At 38.7% G+C, this 24,419-nt stretch overlaps 1 protein-coding gene across 1 annotated transcript in view; it reads right to left on the bottom strand.

Moving 5' to 3' along the window:
* Positions 1 to 24,419, bottom strand: part of map1sa (microtubule-associated protein 1Sa) — a 42,259-nt gene that overhangs the window by 7,938 nt on the left and 9,902 nt on the right. The window contains exons 2-4 of the mRNA XM_049465650.1: positions 16,338 to 16,439; positions 464 to 546; positions 65 to 205 (exon numbers count right to left, since the gene is read on the bottom strand). Of these exons, the coding sequence (XP_049321607.1) occupies positions 65 to 205; positions 464 to 546; positions 16,338 to 16,439 (326 nt within the window). The remainder of the gene's footprint in view (positions 1 to 64; positions 206 to 463; positions 547 to 16,337; positions 16,440 to 24,419) is intronic.

Here is a 24,419-nt window from a genome sequence, read left to right as displayed (position 1 = left end):
TTTCAGGTCAAGTATGCAAGTATTTGAATGTGCAAATAGATAAAAGGTGCCGGTGCTCTCATACCTCTTCATCAGCAAATATTTGAATAAAGTCCTTAAGTGAAAAGCTCCCAGTCTGTAACACAAGTTCACCAGAGTTTTCCACGCACTGGCCAGCTAGAATCAGTAGCTTGTGACGAGAAACATCAGAAATAAGTCGACGAACCTGTAAAGTAGACAATCAGAGATGAACATAAAGAAAAAAAAGAATGTGCGTAAGATTACTATTCCACCAGACTGTAAACATGAAGAGGATGCAGGAAAAGTAACATTTACACTTGTAAGAAAATACTGCTGCTCTAGTAACAGCTGAACACATGCACGTGTTTACATAGCTGAACATCTGCAAATATCTCTGGTAGATTTATACTCTAACAAACCAAAACACACACACACACACACACAGCTGCTAAAGGCTTTTTACCTCTGCACAAACCAAAGCATGAGACGGGTTCACCACCACCTGGGTCTCAAGCACATCCCCACAGTGCTGCAGCGTCCTCTGGCCTGGGCAGAGAGAAGAAAGGGCAAGAAGATCAGAGAGGAACCACAAAGCTTCCAGTTAATCCAATGATCCAGTGTACAGATCCAATGAGCAGATGCTTAAATCCAGGTACGAGTCAACACAGACGGAGTATTACAGAGACTAAAGCCAGAAATTAAACCAACAGCTTAAGTTACTTTCTCAAAAAACAACAACACTGGCATGCCTGTGAAGAAATGTAACACTGATACTATTTAAAACAAACTTCAGGGATGCACCAATATTGAAGTTTGTGTACGAAACTGAACAAAATAAAACAAATACACTGAAAAGCTTATTTATGTTTTGTCTGGCTTTTCAAAGAATAAGCGATCAAAAAACTTTAAAACTATTTACTTCAGTAGTGCTGTTCTAGTCACACATTTACCTCAACAGTGCAATTTTATTTGAAAGAAAAAAAAAATTACCCCAGTAGTGAAATTCTAAAATTCTTTTTTGTTTTGATGCCATAGTATATGATGGTATTAATTGCCATTTGTATCATTAATGAACCTCTGAAGTGCAATTCTATTACTAAATTTAGTTCAGCAGTGCTGTTCTAGTCACACATTTACCTCGGCAGTGTTATTCTAATTACGAATTCACTTGACCTGTGCTACTCTAATCACACTCTAATTTACCTTAGCAGTGGAGTAGTAATAGTAATTCTTAATTTACTTCAATATCGCAATTCTAAAATCATACATACAAATCATGTACAGCAGCAGTAATACTGTTGAGGAAACACTTCAGTCAGACTTAAATAAATGTAGTGACTGTATATATTTAGGAAACATTATTTTGGTTGCCAAATATTTGATGCATCCTTAATATACATAAATAAAAAAATGATAAAATCTATGCTCAAAAGTTTGTAGATTCCCACTTCTCCAAAGAGTCTTCTAAAAATCTAATCAGCGGTATTAATAGGACGTTTGCACATCTTTGCTACAGTAACATGCTTTCATCTTTTTTTTTTTTACTTCAGATGTTGGAAGATGGGTATGCGATTTAAGTGCATTTAACCCCAAAAGAGCACAAATGAGATCAGGTACTGATGCTGGATAGTTTTCTTTTAACCACAATAGTAGCTTGAGGTTTAGGGGTGAAACGATTACTTGAGTAAATTGAGTTACTCGATTAAAAAAACTGATCGATTAGTCTTAGTGATGTAATTAGACCCAAGTAGTCCAAAATGTAAATAAACAAAAAAGCTAAATTTTTAATACTTCTGTTGTCACAATTATTCCACAGGTCCTGATACATATTGGATTAATACTCTATATGTGATGCTTATAAGAAATCCAAATTTGAAAGTAATGTATTTTTTACTTGCAGTATATATTTCTTTGTGTTTCATTTATTTGTATTAGCAATTTGGAAAGGTATGCTGTGAATTTAAAAATATTAAAAAAAAATTACCAAGGAAACCAATTGGTCATTCATCATTAAGTGAAATGTCTTGTTTTCTCGTGTGTCTTTTTGATTGCTCTTTAACCAAGCGATAATGTTTTGTCCGATTACTCGATTTTTCAGCAGAGTACTCAAATTTAATCGATAGTTGCAGTCCTATTGAGGTTCATCAGTCCTCAGTCCCAAAGCTAAGGGGCACTGCTCTATCCCATGGAAAGCTTTAAAGGCACGTTGACCTTGGGTTCATGTACAGATGTTTCAGAGTGTCCCAATCTATTGGCCAAAAAGGTTTTTTTTTTATTCATTTTTTTTATTAAAGCAGCATACAGATAAAAATAAAAGCAACATTGACTTTACACACACACTAAGACCTAATCTAAATGACCTTCTTTTGAAATAGTACCCACACGCGTATAAATCTAGTCTTGTTTACATTGCAATTCTACCCTCTAGTGCTGTAAAACAAACATGACTAGTGTGAACACTTCGGGAATGTGAGCAACAACTCCAGAGCAAGAACTCTAAATAAGGACCTGTTGCTCAGCAAACACTGCAGTAGCATCACATGCATACGGCCATTCTCTATTCAGACTGCCTCGTCCCCGGGAGGAATAATGAGAGTTGACAAAGTCTCTAGTAGTTCTTTTAAGATGTAACCAGAGAACAAGTAAACACATGCTGCTGAGATTTCTCCTGATGAAAGACTCTCTTGTTAAATGGTGGAAAACAATGAAGGGGAAAATAACCAAAGCAACCATCTGCTGACAAGCTGTCTGAGCACAGCATGCTAAGCTAAGAGGCTCTGTTCCAGCAATTCTACCTCCTAATGACTTAAATATGATATCATTCAGAACAGCATTAGGCTGTATGTGGAACTGTAGAACTTCTCCATCTTTCACCTAATGATCAAAACTAGGCACCTGGGAGAAGAAAATCTGTAAAAATTGAGGGGAGGGGGGCTTAAACTATGAACAGTGAAGTTATTAAATACAATATCAAGACAACCCAACTATGAGCACACTACTGTTCAGCAACTAAGCTTTCTTTTGGAGTTTATAAACTATATAAAACTGTACAGGTTGTGATAGATTACAGAATTTGTTACAAATCTCAGTAATTAGGAATCTCAATAATTCATTTTGTGTTTGATAATAATTCAGCTGATCCTGGGAGCCACATGATTTATATTTTGTGAGTTGCTGCATCTGTGCACCAAGTCACAAGATCAGGAAGCTCCTCATTCAACTGCAACATTGCAATACGGCACTTACTCACATCTGCAGAACCACATTAAGTCACCTTCATTAAATCCCCACTCCTTGTGCAGACAGGAAGAGAAGAAACACTATCAATTCTGGCTAAAACATTTGTAGAATGTATAAAACTAACAAAGTCTTCACTCTACTTTCCTCCTAAGACTTAAGCACACTAACCAGACACCCCTTATGAAAGTACATCACCCAGCAGAGTACAGTAAGTAGTATGCATCAAGACAATGACTAAGTACACAAGCAAGTCTACACAGTAATTGTTTAAATCTGGAGAATCTGAACATTTAGGAATGACCAGGTCAAAGTCTAGACACTAACCCTAATTTTGTGGAATTACTTAAACTCTACATACAAGGCAGCCCAAAAAACAAATATACTGTGATAAACATACCGTGCATTATAAATACATCTGTAAGTACAGTACAGGCCAAAAGTTTGGCCACACCTTCTCAATCAATGCATTTTCTTTATTTTCATGACTATTTCCAGTGTAGATTCTCACTGAAGGCATCAAAACTATGAATGAACACATGTGGAGTTTTATGTATTTCACAAAAAATGTCCTGGCCTCCACAGTCACCGGACCTGAACCCAACCCAGATGGTTTGGGGTGAGCTGGAACACAGAGCGAAGGCAAAGTGTTAAACAATAACAAGTGCTAAACACCTCTGGGAACTCCTTCCTTCAAGACTGTTGGAAAACCATTTCAGGTGACGACCTCTTGAATCTCATTGAGAGAATGGTGGCAAGAGTGTGCAAAGCGGTAATCAGAGCAAAGGGTGGCTATTTTGAAGAAACTAGAGTATAATTTTTTTGTTGTTAATTTTTTTTTATTAAGTACATATCTCCACATGTGTTCATTCATAGTTTTTGATGCCTTCAGTGAGAATCTACAATGTAAATAGTCATGAAAAAGAAAGAAAAGAAAAAGCCTTGAAAAAGAAAAAGCCGTGTCCAAACTTTTGGCCTGTACTGTATTATGTAAGTATGTAACTTAATTTAAAGTATTGAATTTCACAATTTCACAAAAGAAAATGAGATAATCTATAAAAAATGAAGGAGAAAAAAAAAAACATCCCTGCTGTGAGAAGAGATGAGAGGCAGATGGCAACAGTGAAGAGGAGGGCAGTGATTGTTGCCACAGCAGCACTTTGAACAGGAGGCTCTGAACCTTATTGGATTACTGGTCCATTAAGGAAGCAGTTGCTGCATACCTTGCTGTGGAGATAACTCTCAGTAGATTAACCGGAGAGTCGGTCGGAGAGCATGGCCTGCTAGCTGATGCAAGTCCTATCGCTTGCTTGGCTAATTTAATTGGGCTGAATATCAACATTAAAACCTCTTCCCCCTTTTTCACTTGGGAAAACACGCCGGTACCCAGTCTGCTTTCGATCTAATGACAATAAAAGGGATGCGAATGAATATCAAAGATGCTGACAAGGCCACTAATGGGAAACAATTACTGCAGGAAGCTGCTTATACATTAGCCTTAAGAGCAGCGCTGTTTGCATTTAGGCCATAAAAGCTACAATCACTTTTCCATCCTCTTATATATTAACTCCTTCATGTCCAACAAGTAAGTTTAGTATAATAAGGCGACACTGCAGCACCTATCAAAGGTGAAATCACCGATCTAGTGCCTCAACTGGCTGGTTGCATTATGATCAGCTCTGCCCATCCCCATAGGTTTCTATAACAAAACAGCTAATTTACTATAGGTTTCAATGACAAAACAGCCCGATTACTACCTCATTTTCTTCTGACTTTACATCTCTTGTGTATAACTCAAAAAGTTTTCCATTGCTAATATTATTATATTTGTCTCTACAGAGAAAAAGATGTATATTCTAGTGCTGGGAGGCTAAGGCTAACTTATACTGCTAATACTGTTCACCAAACATCACAACTATTCATCATGGGGTTTGTGTTCTACATGTGGTTAGTGTTAATGGTTACAGAAATAGTTATAATACTTATAAATTATACTTAAGCACCCTTAATATCACCACAATATCTTTCTGCAACATCACGTTTTATGTCCACATTGTGCAGCTCTAAGTTCAGTCATTACTAATAATGGTATAAAAGAGCCCTTACCCTATATTTGTCTTGTATTTGATATTTCCCCTAAGTCCTATTTTTCAGCATTCCAAAATCAGTCCATTTCGAAATAAATGTCAATCCTGTGTGTAAGTTGCAGAGGCATTCTGCATTTTACATTCGATCTGTAAAGCTAACCTTGAACTCTCTATCACAACACCACACATGGTAGGAAGCAAGTTCTTCCTTCCTGTATGTACGCAAGCAGAGAGCTGTTACACCATTCGTATGAGGCAGATTTGGTGTACTGGCTTTCAGATCAGTAAACTCAGATCAGATTCATATAAATCCTCATAGAAACATCTGATAATTAACAGTCATTTTAACAGAACTGTGCACATACTGTTCTATACAGTATCTATACAGGGGGTTTAAGGAACATACTGCTGACACTGGCAAAACACTTGTATACTTTCTATAGAAAAGCACAGATCAATAGCACAGAATTCTCTGGAACAGCAGCACATACAGTACCTTTGTGAGGGGCATTTGGACCAGTGACCTGCAGAGAAATACTAACCTTTGCAAAATAATGGGACTGATATTTGTAACTGGCATCTGTAACTTTTAGGTCATGGCTGTTAAGAGGATTGAACTAATGACCTTCTAGTCTACAGTCTACTAGTGTACTTCTCTAACCTAGGTCAGAAAAGTAAGCATGAAAGGTCATTAAGGTCGATCAGTCCGTTTTATTCCCAATGTTGGAAAAGCAAGCTTTGGAAGATCGTTGATCCAATCCCCAACCTTTCAGAAATGGGCTTGGATGGTCATCAGTCTGATTTCCTCCTTAGGTTTGAGAAGAGGGCATGGAAGGTGATCATTCCAATCTCCACCCTAGGTCAGAGATGTGAGCTTGGGACTAGAAAGTTGTTTAAACCGTCTGGACTGCTGTGACCTAAATGTTAAAGAAGCAGGCATAGCACGTCCTGAAGGTCATTGACTCAATCTCTTTGACAGCCACGACTAAAAAGTTCAAGAATTTGTCTGATCCTCTCTATGGGTCAGAAGTGGGCTTGGAACCAGAAGGTCATTAAATCAATCCACTGAACACCTATGGCCTAAAATTGAGTAAAGTGTACTTGGAAGGTCATTGGTTATATCCTTTTCTTAGGGTGGGTCATCAGTCCTGGTACCCTCCCTTAGGCTTGTGAAGCAGGCATGGAAGGTCATCGGTTTGATCCCCTCCCTTAGGCTAGCGAAACTGGCATGGAAGGTCATCGGTTTGATCCCCTCCCTGGGTTAGAAAAGCAGGCTTGGAAGGTCATCAGCCTGGTCCCCTCCCTCGAACCAATTACCTACCATGCTTGCTTTGCTAGCCTAAGGAGGGTACCAGGACTGATGACCCACCCTAAGAAAGGGATGAAACCAATGACCTTCCAAGTACACTTTACTCAGTTTTAGGCCATAGCTGTTTAAGAGATTGATTAGATCCCAAAGGGGTTTAACTGATGACCCTCCGTGACCACTTCTCTAACCCAGGGAGTGGATCGGACCCATTACGCTCCAAATCTTTAACCTTTGGAGGGAATTGAACCAATGATTGACTTTAACCTAGAGATTGGTTCAGACGAATCATCTTTCTGGACTAATGACCCTCTATGGCCAATTCTCTATCCTATAGAGGGGATCTGACTGATAACCTTTTGTAATCTAGTGAGAAAATTGGACTAATGGCCTTCCAAGCCCAGTTCTGCAACCTTTAAGCCACGGTGGTTGTGGGGATTAAACTGATGATCTTGTCCCAAGCCTGCTTCTCCAACCTTTAGTCCAAGGCTGCTTTTTTAATTTTGCCTTCTAATTTTATGTAAGGCTTGTTTAAACTGTATTTCATGCAAATCTACAACTTTACCAGAACAGCAGTGCTGACCTGATATTTTGCACTAGTGCTGACTTGATCTCAAGAAGTGTTTAGTAAACCCCCATCAGACAGAAAACACCTCAGCACAAATAGCGTGGGAACCCTGGTGTGGATCCAATTCCACATCAAAATATGTCCAAATAAGGGCTGATTAGATTTGATTCCATTATTAAAACCTAAGAAACCTCTAACTTCCAAAAAGCGGAATTAAAGCTCTGCCCCTTTTTTGGAGATCTGATAACGAGATCAGATCAAAGAAAATAAAATATTAAAAAGACCTGAATAAAATCCTGAAACCCTCCGACTTCAATCCTCGCAGCACAGACCATCTCAACATGCCCAGACCACCCCTCCCCCTGATCTCTAATCTCTGCAACAGGAGAAAAGGGGGCTATAATCTGCAGATACATACATACATACATACACACACACACACACACACACACAGTGCTGCTGGGACCAGCTGCTGTCATTAACCAGCCAGTGCAGGAAGCAGCGCCCAGTCACCCCAGTGTAACAGGACTCTCACACTGTCTCTGTCTCCGTCTCGTACACTTAAAGCACACGACACCCCTCAAAAACCCTGAATAACAGATACCACAAAAACCCTGAATACCACATGAAACTCATGATACCACAGAAACCCTTGATACTGGATACCACAGAAACCCTTGATACTGGATACCACAGAAACCCTGAATACCATAGAAACACTCAATACTGTATACCACAGAAACCCTTGATGCTGCAGAAACACTAAATATTAGATACCACAAAAACCCACGACACAGGACAGAATAGAATCCCTACATACTAGGGCTGCAACTAATAATTATTATGTTTGTCAAGTTTTTCAAGTAGTCAACTATTATTTCTGTCATATCCTTCATCTCTAAAATTACCAATCTCCCATAGCACTTCTGTCCTCAGCACTTTGTGTAATGCGGTATTGTTACAAATTAACGATTAGTTGACAATGAAATTTGTAGTCTACAAATTTAAATAATCAACATCGTTGATCATATCGACTAGTCGTTGCAGCCCTTCTATATACCACAGAAAAATAAGTGAAAGTTAAAATATTACAATTGGGGCTGAAAGGCTGAGCAAACCTCAGTATATGATGGACTGTTTTCAAGCGTTTGCTCTTTTTTAGTTCCTAAAAGCAGTAGAGATGCTGCGGTGCTAAACACAGTACCAGATAACAGGGAAACCAATGTTACCACAGAAACACCAAAAACCACAAAAACCCAATATACCAGATGCCATAGAAACCCTGGATACCAGTAAAACCCATGATACAACTGAAACACCTAATACCGGATACCACAGAACTCTGGAAACCACAGAACTACAAGATACTGCTTACCACAGTAACCCTGAACACAGGATACCACAGAAACACTGAATATTACAGAAGCCCTAAATACCACAAAAACCCATGATACCACAGAAACACCTAATACCGGATACCACAGAACTACAAGATACTGCCAGAAGGTACTGGATACCACAAAAAACCCATAATACCACAGAAACACGTAATGCTGAATACCACAGACACGCATTATACCACGGATACCACAACGCCCTCCCTGGACACCACAGAAACACTAGTGACAGTTGTTAAATCTTGCATTTAGGGCTGTAATGCTAAGCGAATCCCATAGAATGTATAGAATGGATTACAAGTGTTTGCAGATTTCCAGCTTTCAAAAACAGTAGAGCTTCTGTAGAAGAAAAAGTGATTACTAGCCATTCGTAAATCTTAATGTTTATAAAACATTTTTTTTTTGCTCCACAAATGTTCCACACTTCAAATAAAGTCATAAGGAGCTAAATCATTACTGAAGATGAATGTGCCAGTGTGAGGAACAGGCACACATAACCAGGTCATAACTCTCCCACCACCATGTTTAACAGAAGATGTATTCTAAGAGGTATTCAAGTTTCACCGTTTCATTAACTTATTTCCTCAGAAATGTGTAGACTAGTGAAGTGGTATGTCTTTATAAGTCTCCCAGGCTAATAGTATCCCACTTCCAATCAAAGCTAAAATAGAAATAGCTCAATTGACTTGAATCTAATATGAATTAAATCATTCTTAGCTATTTAATAAAACATAGAAACTATACATTTTAATATAACCAGCTAAAACTGATGGGTATTTGTAAGATAATTCATTAAATCATACTAACTGCTTAAGCCACTAAGAGAAACTAATATACAGTGGTTTTTGTAGGAGAAAGGATACGGATCACTGAGTTTCTGGTTTAACTTGTTGGAGCAAGTCAATCTAGATATGTGAACACAGCGTGACACAAATAACCCAAAACACACTTTCCCTCTCCTGGCCTGAATAGAGCAGAGTGAGAGCAGAGTGTGAGCAAGTGAAAGAGATAGAGAGTGAACAAGTGGGAAAGAGAGAGCGAGAAAGAGAGAGAGATACCCCTCAGTTGTATCACATTCCTCAGCTGCTGCTCGTACATTAGTCAGCGTACTGGCTGGAAGTGACCAGGACAGTAAACTTCCACACCCACTCACAGCTCTGCTCTGAGACCAGGCCCTCCTTCACTGTTCAACACACATGCTAGTCTGTTCTACTGAGAAACCTGACCCCAGGTCAGCTGTTTTGAGTGATCCTGTAGGCGTAAACAGAGGTACAGGAGCTTCTGGATAACTTCAGGATGACACAAAGAGGCCAGCCAGCAGTATATGGACCATCAGGTTCAACACACCAGTGCACACCAGAATAAGGGTAGACAAGCCTGTGCCTGATGAATGAGCTAATGCAGTAGTCAAATGAAAGGAACAGATATATAATGACAAATATACACAAAAAAATAATAAAAAAATAGGCAGAAAATACTTGTTTATTTGGAAATATCTACTAGCATCACAGCTAAACTGCCTCAATCTGCTAAGCCCCACTGTTACTACTGCAGCTATCCTCCTTAGGCCCTGCGTACCCTGTGTCTGTTAACATCCCAGATAACACACTCCAACCCCACTGGGCCTGGCTGTTATAATCACAGCTAACCTTTTCTAACTGTGCAGAAGAGCCCAGGTACTGTGCTAGCTAGCATTATGCCCAACCTGCTCCACTCCCTGTAAGCATAAGGGCTTTCTTGCTCCAAACATTTCTGAGTCAAGCTGTTAGCATTCCAGCTAACTTGCTTGAACCCTTCTGAGCCCAGCTGTAAGCTCTGCAACTATCCTGGCCCATTCTTCCACACTTTTGATGGTTACATTCATCTAAAAGACAAAAACAGAGCAAAAGTGACAACATTAGAGTTAGCCCTGAGCTCACACATGGACTTTGGTCTGTTTTTTTTTTAGCTGGATTACTTGCTTAAGTTTATGACAGTCAGCATCACACTCCAAAGCTAAACCTAAGCAAAGCAGCTGTGTCTGCATTGCTTCTTTTAAATTAAAAGCACTCTGCCATACATATGTTGTAATAGTAGTGGTAGTGGTAGTAGTAATGTTACCACACACACACAGTCATTTGTTGTTGAGACTGCTGGGATATTAAAAATGTTTAGTGCTTAAAAAATATTTATAAATTGTAGTTTTTAAAAGAGTTGTCTTACTTTATTAAGAAATGTAAAATATATTTGGGCAATTTAAATGTATTCAATGATTAAATGGTTCTTTGTTCTATATTCAGTCTTTCAAAAGATTTCATTTTGTTCAGCTTCAGTCAAAATATTATTCTTTTTTTATTTTTGGGCATTTATAAGAATATTTGTAGATTGAAAATAAATAAATAGATAAATGACAAGAGCGTGTTATTACTATATTTTGAGAGGGCAAGTTCTGCTAAGCCATATGCATTGTGCACCACGTCTAAATTAAACTGTTCCTTTTAGTCCTAAGGCCTAAACTACAGCCATGCAGACTATAGCTATTTAAGGCATCATGTTCTACAGGTCAAAAGCCACAACACCTTAAACCTACAGCAGACGAACAAAGACGGCACGACCGCAGCGCACCGGGTGAAAAACACCAGCACTGAAGGGTCAAGCGAGTCCTTAAATCACATCAGCCAGAGCCATGAGAAATGTCAGATACAGTTATGCAGGCATGAGTGCAAATAAAAGTGGAATAAAGCGGCTTTCTGAAGAGGGACGCTCCCTGCTGAAGGGCTGCAGTCTCCTGATGTTTGAACAGAATAAGAGCACAGTGGAGTCATTGTCGTAGGCAAATCGTAACAGTATGAGCAGATAGACTGTGCCCACAGTGAGGCACACAAAGGCAAAGAGAAAATGTTAATGCCTCAACAAACAGCAAATCATAAATGGCTGTGTGCTGCTGTGAGAGCAGAGTTGTTTTCAGGGCTGCTGGAATGAGATGCTTTGGGTTTATTGGCTCCGAGGCAACATTCAGAGAACATTCAGAGCTGCAGGGAAAGTGAAGTTCAAGGGGGGTCAAAACTAAATCCAAACACTCGCTCAGAACATGAAAAAAAAAAAAATCTTATGAGCTGAAAAGTATTGTAAAACAGGAATTTCCTGATCTAGTTGTCTTGCACCCTTAACACAGCAGAATCTAATCTAATCTTTGTGTTTCTACAGATAATACAGCCAGTAAGGGTGTGATATATCTCATATTGTATACAATAATATCACCAAAATTTTATTTTATATGAATTTTATTGTTATTTCAAAAATACCCTATATAATAACATTGCAATATTATTTTTTTGCTGCTTGTAACAAAAGGAATATTCACACTGCTCTCATGTCCTATTACATATATACTAGAGACATATTATATCTGTGTCAGTATCATTTATTTTACATAAATCCTGCTGGGTCAGCTCCTCAGTAGGGCTGGTGGGCGGCAGGGGTGTGCCATATCGTATCAGACGCGATAATATCTCCAACTTTTTTGAATATTTTATCCTAAAATATTGTGTCATATCACCCATCCCTAATTATTACATCAGGGTACTACTTTTTTACTGTTTTTAGCAAAAGGAAAATTCATACTGTTCTCATGTCCCATTACATACCTAGTCAGATTATATCTGTCCAGTATCATTTATTTTACTTCAGTTCTGGATACATGGAGATATTTGGAGTGTAGTTTTAGTATCACGGCATTCTGGATCATTGACTTTTGTTACAATCTGATGAAAATTTTTGAATTTTTGTAATATCTCAGTTAGGGGTGTGCCATATCATATCGTGTGCAATTTTGTTGCAGTAGTACATTCTTGAAATATTTGTTTAATTCAAATGTTTTGTCATATCGCCAAGAATATCGTTATCGCAAAAATACCATGAAATATCGTGATATTATTTTAGGGCCATATCGCCCACCTCTAGTGGGCGGTTGTTTCCGGTTGAGAGTGCTCTGTGTGCTATTGGCTTCTGCTTCTGACTGATAGGTGTGTTGATAAGCGCCAAGTAGAGCTGGGCGATTAATCGATTTTATCGATTAATTAGAATTTACAGTTAAGGACGATGTGTTTTTATGAAAATCAATTTTCTCCGAGTTTCTCCAACCCTCCCTCCCTTTTTTTCTCATTTTTTTTTTTACAAAGTAACACCTGACAACTTGTCAGGAAAAGAAAATAAATTAAAATCAATTTACATACTATCCATCCCAACCCATTACTTTTGGCATGAGAGTGTAAAACATTAACATTTTTATAGCTTGTTTCATCTTATCTCATTATCCATTCTGACTAAAGTCTCTGATCACTTTCCCTTCTGCTCCCAGTTCCCTTAAACACTGCAGTAAATGCCTGTGAACTTGTGTGTGTGTGCACACATATAGTATGGTGGTACACACTTTAATTTGATATCTAGGAGAGGAAATGCAAATATAAGTGTTTCCAAAAGTGTGTGTGTGAAACTCAGTAAACAGGATCTTTCACCAACCTACTTCTTTCAGTGAGAACCTCATTATCTTCTCCATGCAAAATTCCCAGCAATCACCATGTATAACCACAGTAGCAATATGACCAATAGTCTCCCGTCAGCTGAGCTCATCAACAGCCGGCAGCTAAATAAATGGTTCTGCTTCAGATCTGATCCAGTCATATGACTGCATATCTCTGAATCCTCACACTGTCAATTTATTTCCCAAGCTCAGTTGTTAGGAGAGTTAGGAGCTATGTGTCAACGCACAGCTGCATTCTGCACAGAGATGACAGCAGAGACAGCAGTTCCTATACTTAGACAAGAGTAAATTGGTGGAATTCTCTATTCGGGTGCATTTTTTTATACCAATGCTAAGCAAATGCATGCAGCATGACAAGTACATCTGTAAAAATGCACTATAATATTAAAAACCTTCTGTTTAAGGAGTAGCTGCAAATTATTATACTGCATGGCAAACATATGCTACTGTTGCTTTGTAAAATAATCATTTATAACAGCTCGGCATGCATGTTTATTATGTGTGTCCAACAACCCTAAACTGAGATAAATCAATGTAGTTCAGACCTACAGTAGTTTAGAGCCAAAAAATGCCACTTTATACATTTATCTTCAAAAAGGTTGTATACTGTTGAGAAAATGATTTGTTAAGACAGCATGAACTTTGGATCTAAATCACATGCCATGCTAAACTTGTTTGCACCTTGAATGCTTGTCTAAGCTTGTGCAAGTCCACCATGTATATGCCATGTAAAACGGGTACATAAACAATCTCAGCAGAGCAGAAGAATTCCACGCTAAGCAAACCAGGTCCTGAGGTCAGATCTTCTCCTGGATTATGCATCACTGCCATTCGAGTGTGAAAACTGAAGCATGTCTAAACTCGCTAATGTCTGCCTTACTGAGCCCCCGACCAGCATTCCGTACCCATTCAAATCAACACGTAAGCATTTCTGTTGCTGTGTCTATCTGCTTGATTATGGGAAAAAAAAAACATGCTTACAGCCTAGGGGTAATAAATAATAGGACAAAATATTATATACACAGAAGTCCCCATTCAACAGTCATCCAACCCCACCCATAGTCTTCACCCATGTATAAATCACCAATCAATACTATTCATATCAATACTGTCCATACCATCCAAACCATCATGCACATCCAAACCAACACATACCCACCAATCCCCATCCAAAGACATCCATTTCCATCAATACCCACCCAAACATACAGTCATACAAATAAACCCAACAATGCACACCAATTCTTATCACATCCTATCCATACCTTTACCCATCCATACCCACAAATCTTCATCAATAGTAATCCATATTAATACCATACATACCATTGGGATCCATTCCCCTACTGCATTGTCATATATACCCATCCAAACCCACGCATACCCACCAATCCCCATCCATAGACATCCATTTCCACCAATACCCACACATCCAAATCCACATCAAGCCCTATCCTATTCATACCCACAAATCTTCATCAAGTCATCCATAACCAAACCCACTAATACAATACCCACCATTACCATCCACACCCATACCTACCAATCCCCTTCAACAGTCAGCCATACCCAACCATAGGCATCCATTTCCATATATACCCGCCCAAACATAGTCATTCAAACACATCCAAATCCACATCAATTCTTATCCTATCCATACACTTACCCATCTAAACCCAAACTTCCTCATCAATAGTCATCCATAGCCAAACAAACTAATACAATACCCACCCATACCATCCACATCCATACCCACCAATCCCCTTCAACAGTAATCCAATACCAATCCAACCATAGGCATCCAATCCATATTTACCTACCCATATGTAATAATCTGCACCCATCTATCTTTTTTGAGCAAACCCGGTTTAGTTTAAGAAACATACCTGCAACTGTTGGGGATGACTGTTGGGTACAGGCAATAAGCGGGAATACAAATTCACTGAAAGTGAGGTTATCAGCTCTCACACTAAAATCACACTAAACCGGTTAAGCTTAGTGCAGAAAAATAAAAAGATAAAAAGGAGTGGCAGGACACGGTGAGGAATCTGGAACACTTGAGGCGTGTGCCATGTGTCATGTGTTTGCAGGGAAAAGCCCTGGCATTACAGGGTGACTTAGCAGCGGAGAACGGCAGCTGTTCCATCAGCTGTTCATGTGATGCTGCTTTTCGCTTTCTCTCTTCTCCAGTCCAATCCTGTCAAATCAACACTGCTAACTTCCTCCACCCTCAGAGACACATACACACAGGGCTTAACAGAGGTAACTCCACTTACACACGACGGGTCGGTTTCCTAGACAGGGATTAAGCCTTGTCCTAGACTAAATTTTCCTTTCAATAGGGAATATCCATTTAAATTGTTGTGTTGTTTAAGACTAGGCTAATCTCTTTCTGGGAAACTGTCCATATTAAATTTAACATGCTCAAGTATCTGTTGTTCTCAAATTTCACATCTTCCTTTTGTTTATAGTGCAGATTCACAGCTTTAAAGCAACACTAGGTAGGATTTTCTTGATTTTTTATCTTTTTAAAGAAGTAAAATTACAGCTTGAAACTCACTGCAGCGTTCCATTGAGGTGTAATAGAGAAATAGCGGTCCTTTCGTGTCTGTGCCAGGCTCCTCTGAGCTCAAACCAGACTTTTTCCGAGTTTTCCGAGGCGGCCGTGACCAACGCTCGCGAGAACTGCGACCTGCTTTCCGACCTTTAGTTCTAACATGTTACTAACATGATACTGGTTCATTCTTTACAAAATAACATACAGACACTACATAGTGGAGCATTAACTGTATTAAATAGCTTAAACCACATTAACTAGTCATGACATGAAAAATCATAGTAGCAGCTAAGCATTAATATGAACAACCACAATGTCCTTCAAACAAACAATAACCTTGGAATCACCTGGAATACAACTCTTTAGCAACTCCAAGGTCTCCAACTGGAAAACCTCTGAAACTTAAGTCTTATAAAGAGGTGGATCTTTCTGATATATGCCAAAAGGTGTAAAACGATCCCTTACTCATAGTTTTGTGTATGCAGTTGCACAAAGAAGACTTTCTTGTGTACCATTACCAAACTGCTACACGCCTATTGGCTATATGCTTTTTCTCAGCCGTGGTAAATTTAAACAGACTATGTCCTTGATTTATTTTACATACATTGACTATATAAACTGAGACCTGTATGGACTGTGTCACAAATTCTGTTTGCTTCATACCTTTCAGCTCCTCGGAAATGAAGGCATTGTGTCTGGAGACAAACAGTTTGAGCTGCTCGTCCAGATTACACGATGACAGGTCCACATCCCACGACCGGATACCTAAACACAGGGCAGAGAAGAGAGGCATGAGAACAGGGGTCAATTATTCATGCACTGCATTTACTTTCTCAAGAGAGAGAAAAATCTCCTCTTACAGACAGAGATGCAGCAAAAGAGACACAATCACTTGAGTGATAAAGCTGCATATACAAAATTACATAATATATACTGTGCAGGTAATAAATCAAATTAAAACATTTATATAATAAAAAAATAACCACAAACAGCTGATGAAATCATGATTTAATAAAGGTTCCAAAGTGAACATATTCTTTAAGGTTTGCAACTTTGTTTAAGACAAAAAAAATCTTGTGCCACGAGATGTTAAGAAATTAAAATGGCACAGTATTTCTTGGCAGGTATTAAATGTGTTTCACAAAACTTATATACAGGTAACCAAAACAAATGTTTGATCATTTTAGGTAGCAAACAGCAGCACTGGTCCGCTGAAATGGGCACACGCACGCACACACGCCTCGGCCGTAAGTTGCCAGGTCTGTATAGAGCCCTCAAAGGGGATTGCCAGTTGAACACCGAACCCTCACTGGGGAGATTCTGAAAATAGTTCTAAAGTCTGAATAGACTGATGTGAGATCATACAGGAGAGACGTTGTTGGCTTTATGGTAAAACTGTCTGAAGTACTTCCATACAGTTCTGTCCTCTACTGCATATCATAAATCATACATAATTCATAACCAGTGTAAAAAAAAAACGATTGACATCCATCACAAGCTGATTAATAACAAACTATTTAATAATTCACCTGCAGTTTGGTATTTTGTAAGTTGCAGTCAAATACAATATTTTCAAATCATACATTTTATACAGTCAAAAAATATATATTGACAAAATATTGTCTCGTTCTTGTGAACCAAATATCTAATAATAATAATATCTCTTCACACTGCTACTAATCACACACACCAGCAAACAGAGCAAACAGAGCAAACAGAGCTGAACATCCTCATTTGGCATCAGTAATCAAGCAATCATACTGAAAAATTATCATACTAAAATAAGACTGTTTAGTACCAGCCCTAAAAAACATTAATCAGTAAATCTACAACCATCATCAACTCTAAATATAATATTCAAAATACGCATGATGGTGGGGAAAGTTTATCTGAAAGGTTCAAGAAACAGTAAATAGTAATTAAAATGTACATATTTCTATTGTATTCAAGATAATCCTCAATTCCATTCAAAACTGGAAAGCAACTGGAAGTCAGAAGTTTTTTTTTAAGTTTATTTTAAGTATACCATTTTAAGACCATGTCAAACAGACCGTCTTTAAAAAAAGGTAAAGTTACCTTTCACCCACTTAAACCTTTAAATTACATATTAGGGCCCTGAACCCTATGACATAACAATTAACCACTAAAAACAAACACTGCTTCTTTCTAGTGCTGGGCGATAAGGGAAAAATCATATATCACGATAACAATATAAATCATGATATACCACATATAAGTATGTTTTCAGTTATTCATCAAAAATATGACAAAATAATATAATTGCTTACTTTTTTTTCAACTTTATTTTAAAGTGACATTAAACCCAACTTTCACAAATGAGAATCACTACCTTTTAGTTCAGCAATATATATAAGTATCAAATGAAAACAGATGAGGTAGACGCAGTAGCTAATTTGTTTCAAAAGAACAATGCGTCTCCATTGTTCAGCTCTCATGATTTTAATAACGTAAAGCATGTCGCAAACCAGAGTGTCTGTCACATAACGTAAAGCAGCGCCACATTGCAAAACCACGTTATGAAGCTTTTTTTGTGAAGATTACTTTATTATCACTTATATAAACCGAGTTTATGCAAAGTGACCACACCAATACATTTCACCGTAGCCTACTTTATATATATTTGCATGAATAATTGATGGAATTACTGTAGAAACAATATTTATCGCCATATCGAACAGCACTACTTCCTTCTACTGAATAACTTTCTAAAATAAAGACAGCCTTCTCTGTTCATATTATCATCAAGAATGTGATATACTGTATGTGCTGTCACTTTAAAAAGAAATAAACACAGAAATATCAAATGACACCAATTACGCTTCACATTCCTCTCACAAAGAAGAAAAACAGTGACAAAGAAGCACAGCTAGCCTCAAACTAGCTTTCAGCGGTGTAAAATTAGCTCAGAGACACTGCAGCCTTTCCATATTCTGAAAAGAGGTGGTCTGTGGCTGAAAAAAAAAAAAAAAAAAAAAAACACAACTGAAATTGTCATTTTGACCTCGGTCGAGTCTGCTTTTGGCAGGCTGCTCGTCTGCACAGAGTAATTACCCCTTCCAGTGTGGTGGGTGGAGCGGGCGATGCCATATCAGACAGCTTTTATTACCCTTAGCCTGGCAATAAATGCAAACACTTCTCACACACCTTTGAATAAAAGATCATCTTTATGAATAATCAAAATTTCAGCTTCCCTAGCTGCAAGTCCTGCATTTTATATTCATGTGAGCTGCTAATTTAGGAACGTAGAGCTCCTAGAAGGCTCTGCAGGCTTCAGCGACAGCTAGCCCTGCAGATGTTCCACCCACATGACAGCACGAGACAGTATTTTTATTAAAGTCCCATAGACACCCTGCACTGAGCCCGGGTTTAAATCCTTTTTCCATGCAGTCTGTGGAAAAATCAGCGGGACGACAGTTTTCAAATGTGAGAAATGTGAGTCTATGGGGGACAAACAGACATGAGCTCATCATTATGTGGTGCTTACTTTCAGCAGAAATGTGAAAAAAAGGCACAACAGAGCATGGAAAAGCAATGCAAGGTCAACTGAAAGCATTTGTCGAGGACACATTTCTTTCAGCATCTGGCAGGCAGGCTTAGAGTCGGCCTTGGCATGCTCCGCGACAAGAGGGGCTACAGACCAGGGGGAGAATAATTGCAGTGTGGATACTGTTAAAAAACACTCCTTTATGAGGGTCGCACAAAATGAATATTGAGTGCAATGCTCTTAAACAATACAGTAAGAGATTATAAAAGAATATTTTTGTATAATGCCAAACCAGGTACATTTAGTCCCAATTTTAGGAGTAATTTTTTTTTTATTATTATTTACAGCCAAACCGCATAATGAATAGAAATCAACCAGTCTCTCTACAGCAGAAAAAAAAACATGAGCCTAATGTCATATATCCCCCCACTACTTTCCCCAGCATGGAGCTGTTGGGCAATGGAACTGTCAAGAGACAGTAGACAGTTACACCAACAAAGCTGGCCAAACTTTATTTAATACTCTTAATTTTGGACGTTCGTAGGGAGGTTTGTAAGGAAGTTCGAAAGAAAGAGATTTCGAAAAAAAAAAAAAAAAAGTAAAAAAGTTAAAAGAAAAAGGTTTGTAAGAAAGAAAGAAAGAATGTTTGAAAAAAAGAATGTTCGAATGAAAGAAAGAATGTGGATGAAAGTTTGAAGGAAAGAAAGTTTGAAAGAAGGAAAGCTCGATGGAAAGTTCGAAAGAAAGAAAGTTCGAAAGAAAGAAAGAAAAAGTTCAAAAGTTCAAAAGAAAGAAAGCCTATTCATTAGAAACTAGGGCTGGCCCGAATAGCGTTTTTTGAGCTCCGGATATTCGGCACTGATTCGAAGCGAATATTCGAATATTCGTTTTTTAAAAAAGAGGTAAAAAAAAAAAAAAAGCAAATCACGGCCCCTTTAATCCACTGAAAAATGTTCAATTTGCTCTGACCGACGAGCCATATTCACCCCGGATTTTTGGTGTTTTTATCCCGGATTTTTGTGTTTTCACCCCATATTTTTTCTGTGTTTTTAGCCCAGATTTCTTTGTGTTTTCATCCCGGAATTTCTGCTGCCCTACACCGCGGCTTATCCGCTGCGTAAGCAGGCTAGGAGGCTGCTGCTGCACGGTTTCTCCGCTGCGCAAGCCAGCCCAGTAAATTGCTGTTTGTGTTTTCACACTTAGGCTATTTGCTTAAAAAAAACAAACAAAAAAAACGTTTGTTCAGGAAGTATTTTATATTCTTAAACATTGTTGATTATATTAGAGGACAGTCATTGTAAACTGTACTTGGTCTATTTCGGTTAAAGGATTGTGCAGGGCATATTACTGATTTTGTATTTTTGCACTTGGGCTATAAGCTCAATATTAAATATTTCGTTTGTTTAGAAATTATTTTATATTTTTAAACCATGTTAAATTATATTAGAGTAGAGGAAAGTCATTGTTAATGACGTTATTGTACTTGGTCTATTTCGGTTTAAGCATTGTGCAGGGCATAGCCGTATTACTGATTTTGTATTTTTGCACTTGGGCTATAAGCTCAATATTAAATATTTCGTTTGCTTAGAAATTATTTTATATTTTTAAACCATTTTAAATTATATTAGATAAGAGGAAATTCGTTCAGACATCATTTTTGTAGGCCAGGCTTTTGTAACCGATTTAGCCCCTACTGTTGCCACATTACCCCTTACGTTTTATTATATAAATCAGTTTCGAAGAGCCTGCATTTTTTTTATCATGTATAATAGAGGTCTGCGCGAGACTGATTTTTAAACCCACTCTTCCACGCTCCCGCGTTTCTGTCTCGTTACCGCGCCGCAAAAAAATTGCTTCTTTTAATCCCGCGCCCGCCCGCCACATACACATTTCTGCCGCTCCCGCCCACGTTCCTAATATAAATTAAATAAACTACATTTAATGCTTCAAATTTACTTATATATTTATTAAAACAGCAGCGCTGAATAGTGTGGTCCCGTTCCTTACCCCAGTCCAAACACCATCGGTGTGTGCGTGTGTGTGTCGGTCCATCCTGCGCGTTGAGAGTTTTCTTTAGGTTTTTTTTTTTACAATTATTACAGTTTTCTTAACTATTTATTAATTTGCTCCCGCATCGTCTGGATTAAACTCCCGCTCCAGCCAATAACAGTTCAGTTCTGTCCCGCGCGCAAGATATTCTGACGGGACCCGCGAGAACAGAAGTGGTTAGAGTGAGGTGGAACTCTGGAAAGGAGAAAAAAAACGAATATCCGAATACCAAAATTAAAAACCGAATACCTACTCAACGAACGAATATCCGAATACCCGAATATTCGGGTCCAGCCCTATTAGAAACACTTACATATTAAGTAAATAATACTGATTATCTTGTGCATGTAAAAGTTTGTTAGATGGTAAATAAACTCTTGGTTTTCATATATGGTGTGTGTGTTTGCTGCAGAAGAAATGGTTAGATTGTAGATCTGATCCACTTCAACAATGGTTAAATTGTTGTGACAGATAATTCAGTTGGATGGTCTCAGAGTTCGTTTGAGGACAGGAGATAAAATCTAGAAACAGCCAACACAAATAAACTTTCTAATAAATATTTCTCTCTCTGTGGTTTCCAGGTAGATACAGCTATGCTACCAATCCCATTGGTAAATTCTTCAGAAGCTGGATTATTGTTGTTACATACCTGTTTAACCACAGTCATAGTTAGAAACAGAGAAATCAACCAATCACCTTTTGATTTACAGTGAGCAAGAGGCACTCTAGTCCATCTAGTCCATCTAACAACACACCATGGTTCTAGGTGTGTTGCTAGCTCTGAATGACAGTAAACCATCATGGTAAAATTTGTTAAAAACTACAGATGCTACTTCGATAAAACTTAAAATGCCTCAAAAATCAAATGTGTATAATCTAGACTGCTGTAAAAGCGTTTCCGTAAACTGGTGTTACATCAAATTATACTAGATTAGAAATCCCACAGTGTGCTAGCAGAGATAGAATAACTTCAAAAGGACTATTTTTTTTTTCTTCTTTTTCAACCATGTTTTGGCACATGTTGCCGAAACTGAAAGCTTAGCTCCAGTAATCACAGTTCACCACTGGTGATGTCACTTCAAACAGACTAACTCGACAGGATGGATTGGTCTATTGTCCAGAACGATGACGCCCAGGCTATTTATACCCATCCTGGTGAGATCACTTACTGTCTGAAACATGAAAAAAAGAGACAGCCACCTCCTGCTCCGTGCCGAGCCCACGCTGCTTTGTTCTGCAGGATTACAGTCCAGCGCCAGCACGAAGGTAGCGAACGTCATGCTGGGTTTGAGCCGCCTTGCTGCGTTTAGCCACAGACCTGCGGCTGAGCGAGTGGCGATTTGCAGTGAAGCGTTATTCAAATGGAAACTGAAAGACAAGCACTTCCTCCTTAGTCAAAATTACACAACAAACACTGAAAGTCCTGAAATATTAGATGCAACAGGCCTGATCACCATGAAATAGACACATACTGACATTAGAGATGAGCATTTCAGTCAAACGTAATCTTTGGGTATTCTACTCACCCTCAACTCAGGCCTTTAAGGGCACTGCTATTGAAGAAAGACCCAAATGCTGACTAGCATAAGATGCTGTTACATGATGCCAAGTGAATTCTCAACACAGTATCCAGTATGAGTGGGCGGTGTACTGGGACATCTGACACACTGGTTGAAATACATGCTGTCAGACATTTATACTGGCGTGCCACAAAGCTCAGGCTGAATGAAAAGACCATAACATGTTAGCATTAACTGGTTTAGAAACCCTGTTTAAGATTAAGATTATATACACCTTTTATACTCAATATCATTGTTCAAACTTTACTAACTGAACTACATACATTATTTATTATATTATTCATTTGCACTAAAGCATTCAAGTCAGTATAAAACATTATTAGCCTTAGTTACCTCAGCATAAAAGTTCAATTACTGATGGAACAAAACCAAGCATTTCAATGGCTGCAATCTGCATGGATTTCTCTTTGGATCCCAAAAAAAAAAGGGACCATCAAATAACTAAATATCAGAAACAATTCTCATGACCTTGGCTTTTCCATTTTTACCACCTCTGCTCACTTCATCGAAATCAAGCTAGATTACCTCAGACTAGAGCGAATGCCACATCAGAAGAGGAACTCAAAAGCAACAGACAAGGAAGCTAAAAACAAAGCTATGCTAAACTGAGGCAAGAGGCTTCTGCATGAGCCACTGCAGTGTCATAAACCAGCCAATCAGAACAGAGCTAATCAGTGGTTTCTTACACAAGCCCACCATAAAAGGAAAATCAGTGGATTCAATGTAAAGTGAATTAACTGGGTTACAAATAGAACTGTAAAATAGCATCTAGGCATTTTTACCCAAAGCATCTACTGTATATATACACACACACACTAGTTTATACACATTTTGTTGACGTATTCTGCTTGTTGGTCTTTTTTATATTTTCTATTTCTTTGTCCCTCTTTATATGTTTGTCTAATCTCTCCACTGTCTCTTGTCTCCGTCTATATTCCATCTCGTTGTCTGTTTCTTTATCAGTTTCACCTTAAGGCCTCGGCATACTTCCAGCGAAACGAATTTCGTGAGCATTGCACGAAGTCAAGCGCGCTTTCGTGAGCTTTCGAGCTGGCATACTTTCTGCGGCTTCGCTTTGCCTGTCTTGCATGCTCCACAACTGCAGGTGGTGCTGTTACGTTAGTAACGCTTAGTTTCACAACTACCGGAAAACCTTTGCGCTCTGTCTAAACAAGCTCCGGTATGGCAACGTGTGAAATACTCGAGGTGTATAAACATACCCTAGAAGAAGAAGAGGAGGAGGAAGGTTTCTTGGTACGCCTCTTTTTTAACGACCAATCACAGCCTTTGTCGCGTTGTGTCTTCGGCCGTGGAGTTCGCCCAGCTTCCATGTGCACGACACGGCGAACTAAGCCCCTGTGCGACGTCCGCGCCTGTTCGTTTTCTCCGCAATTACGTCACATTGTTCGCTAGAGCCACGCGAACGTCGTCTCCGCATGAAGTATGCCGAGGCCTTTAATCTCTCCATTTGTCAGACAATTCATTTGTTTGTCCATCCTTCTGTCTGTTCGTTTTCTCATTAGTCTATCTGTCCTAGAGACCGACCGATATGGGTTTTTCTAAGGCCGATGCCGATACCGATCATTAGTGGTCAGAGTCAGCCGATGGCCG

The sequence above is a fragment of the Astyanax mexicanus genome, chromosome 16, assembly GCF_023375975.1.
Source record: "Astyanax mexicanus isolate ESR-SI-001 chromosome 16, AstMex3_surface, whole genome shotgun sequence".
Taxonomy (NCBI): Eukaryota; Metazoa; Chordata; class Actinopteri; order Characiformes; family Acestrorhamphidae; genus Astyanax; species Astyanax mexicanus.
The sequence above is the reverse complement of the archived record's forward strand: the minus strand, read 5'-3'. Positions and strand labels throughout refer to the sequence as shown.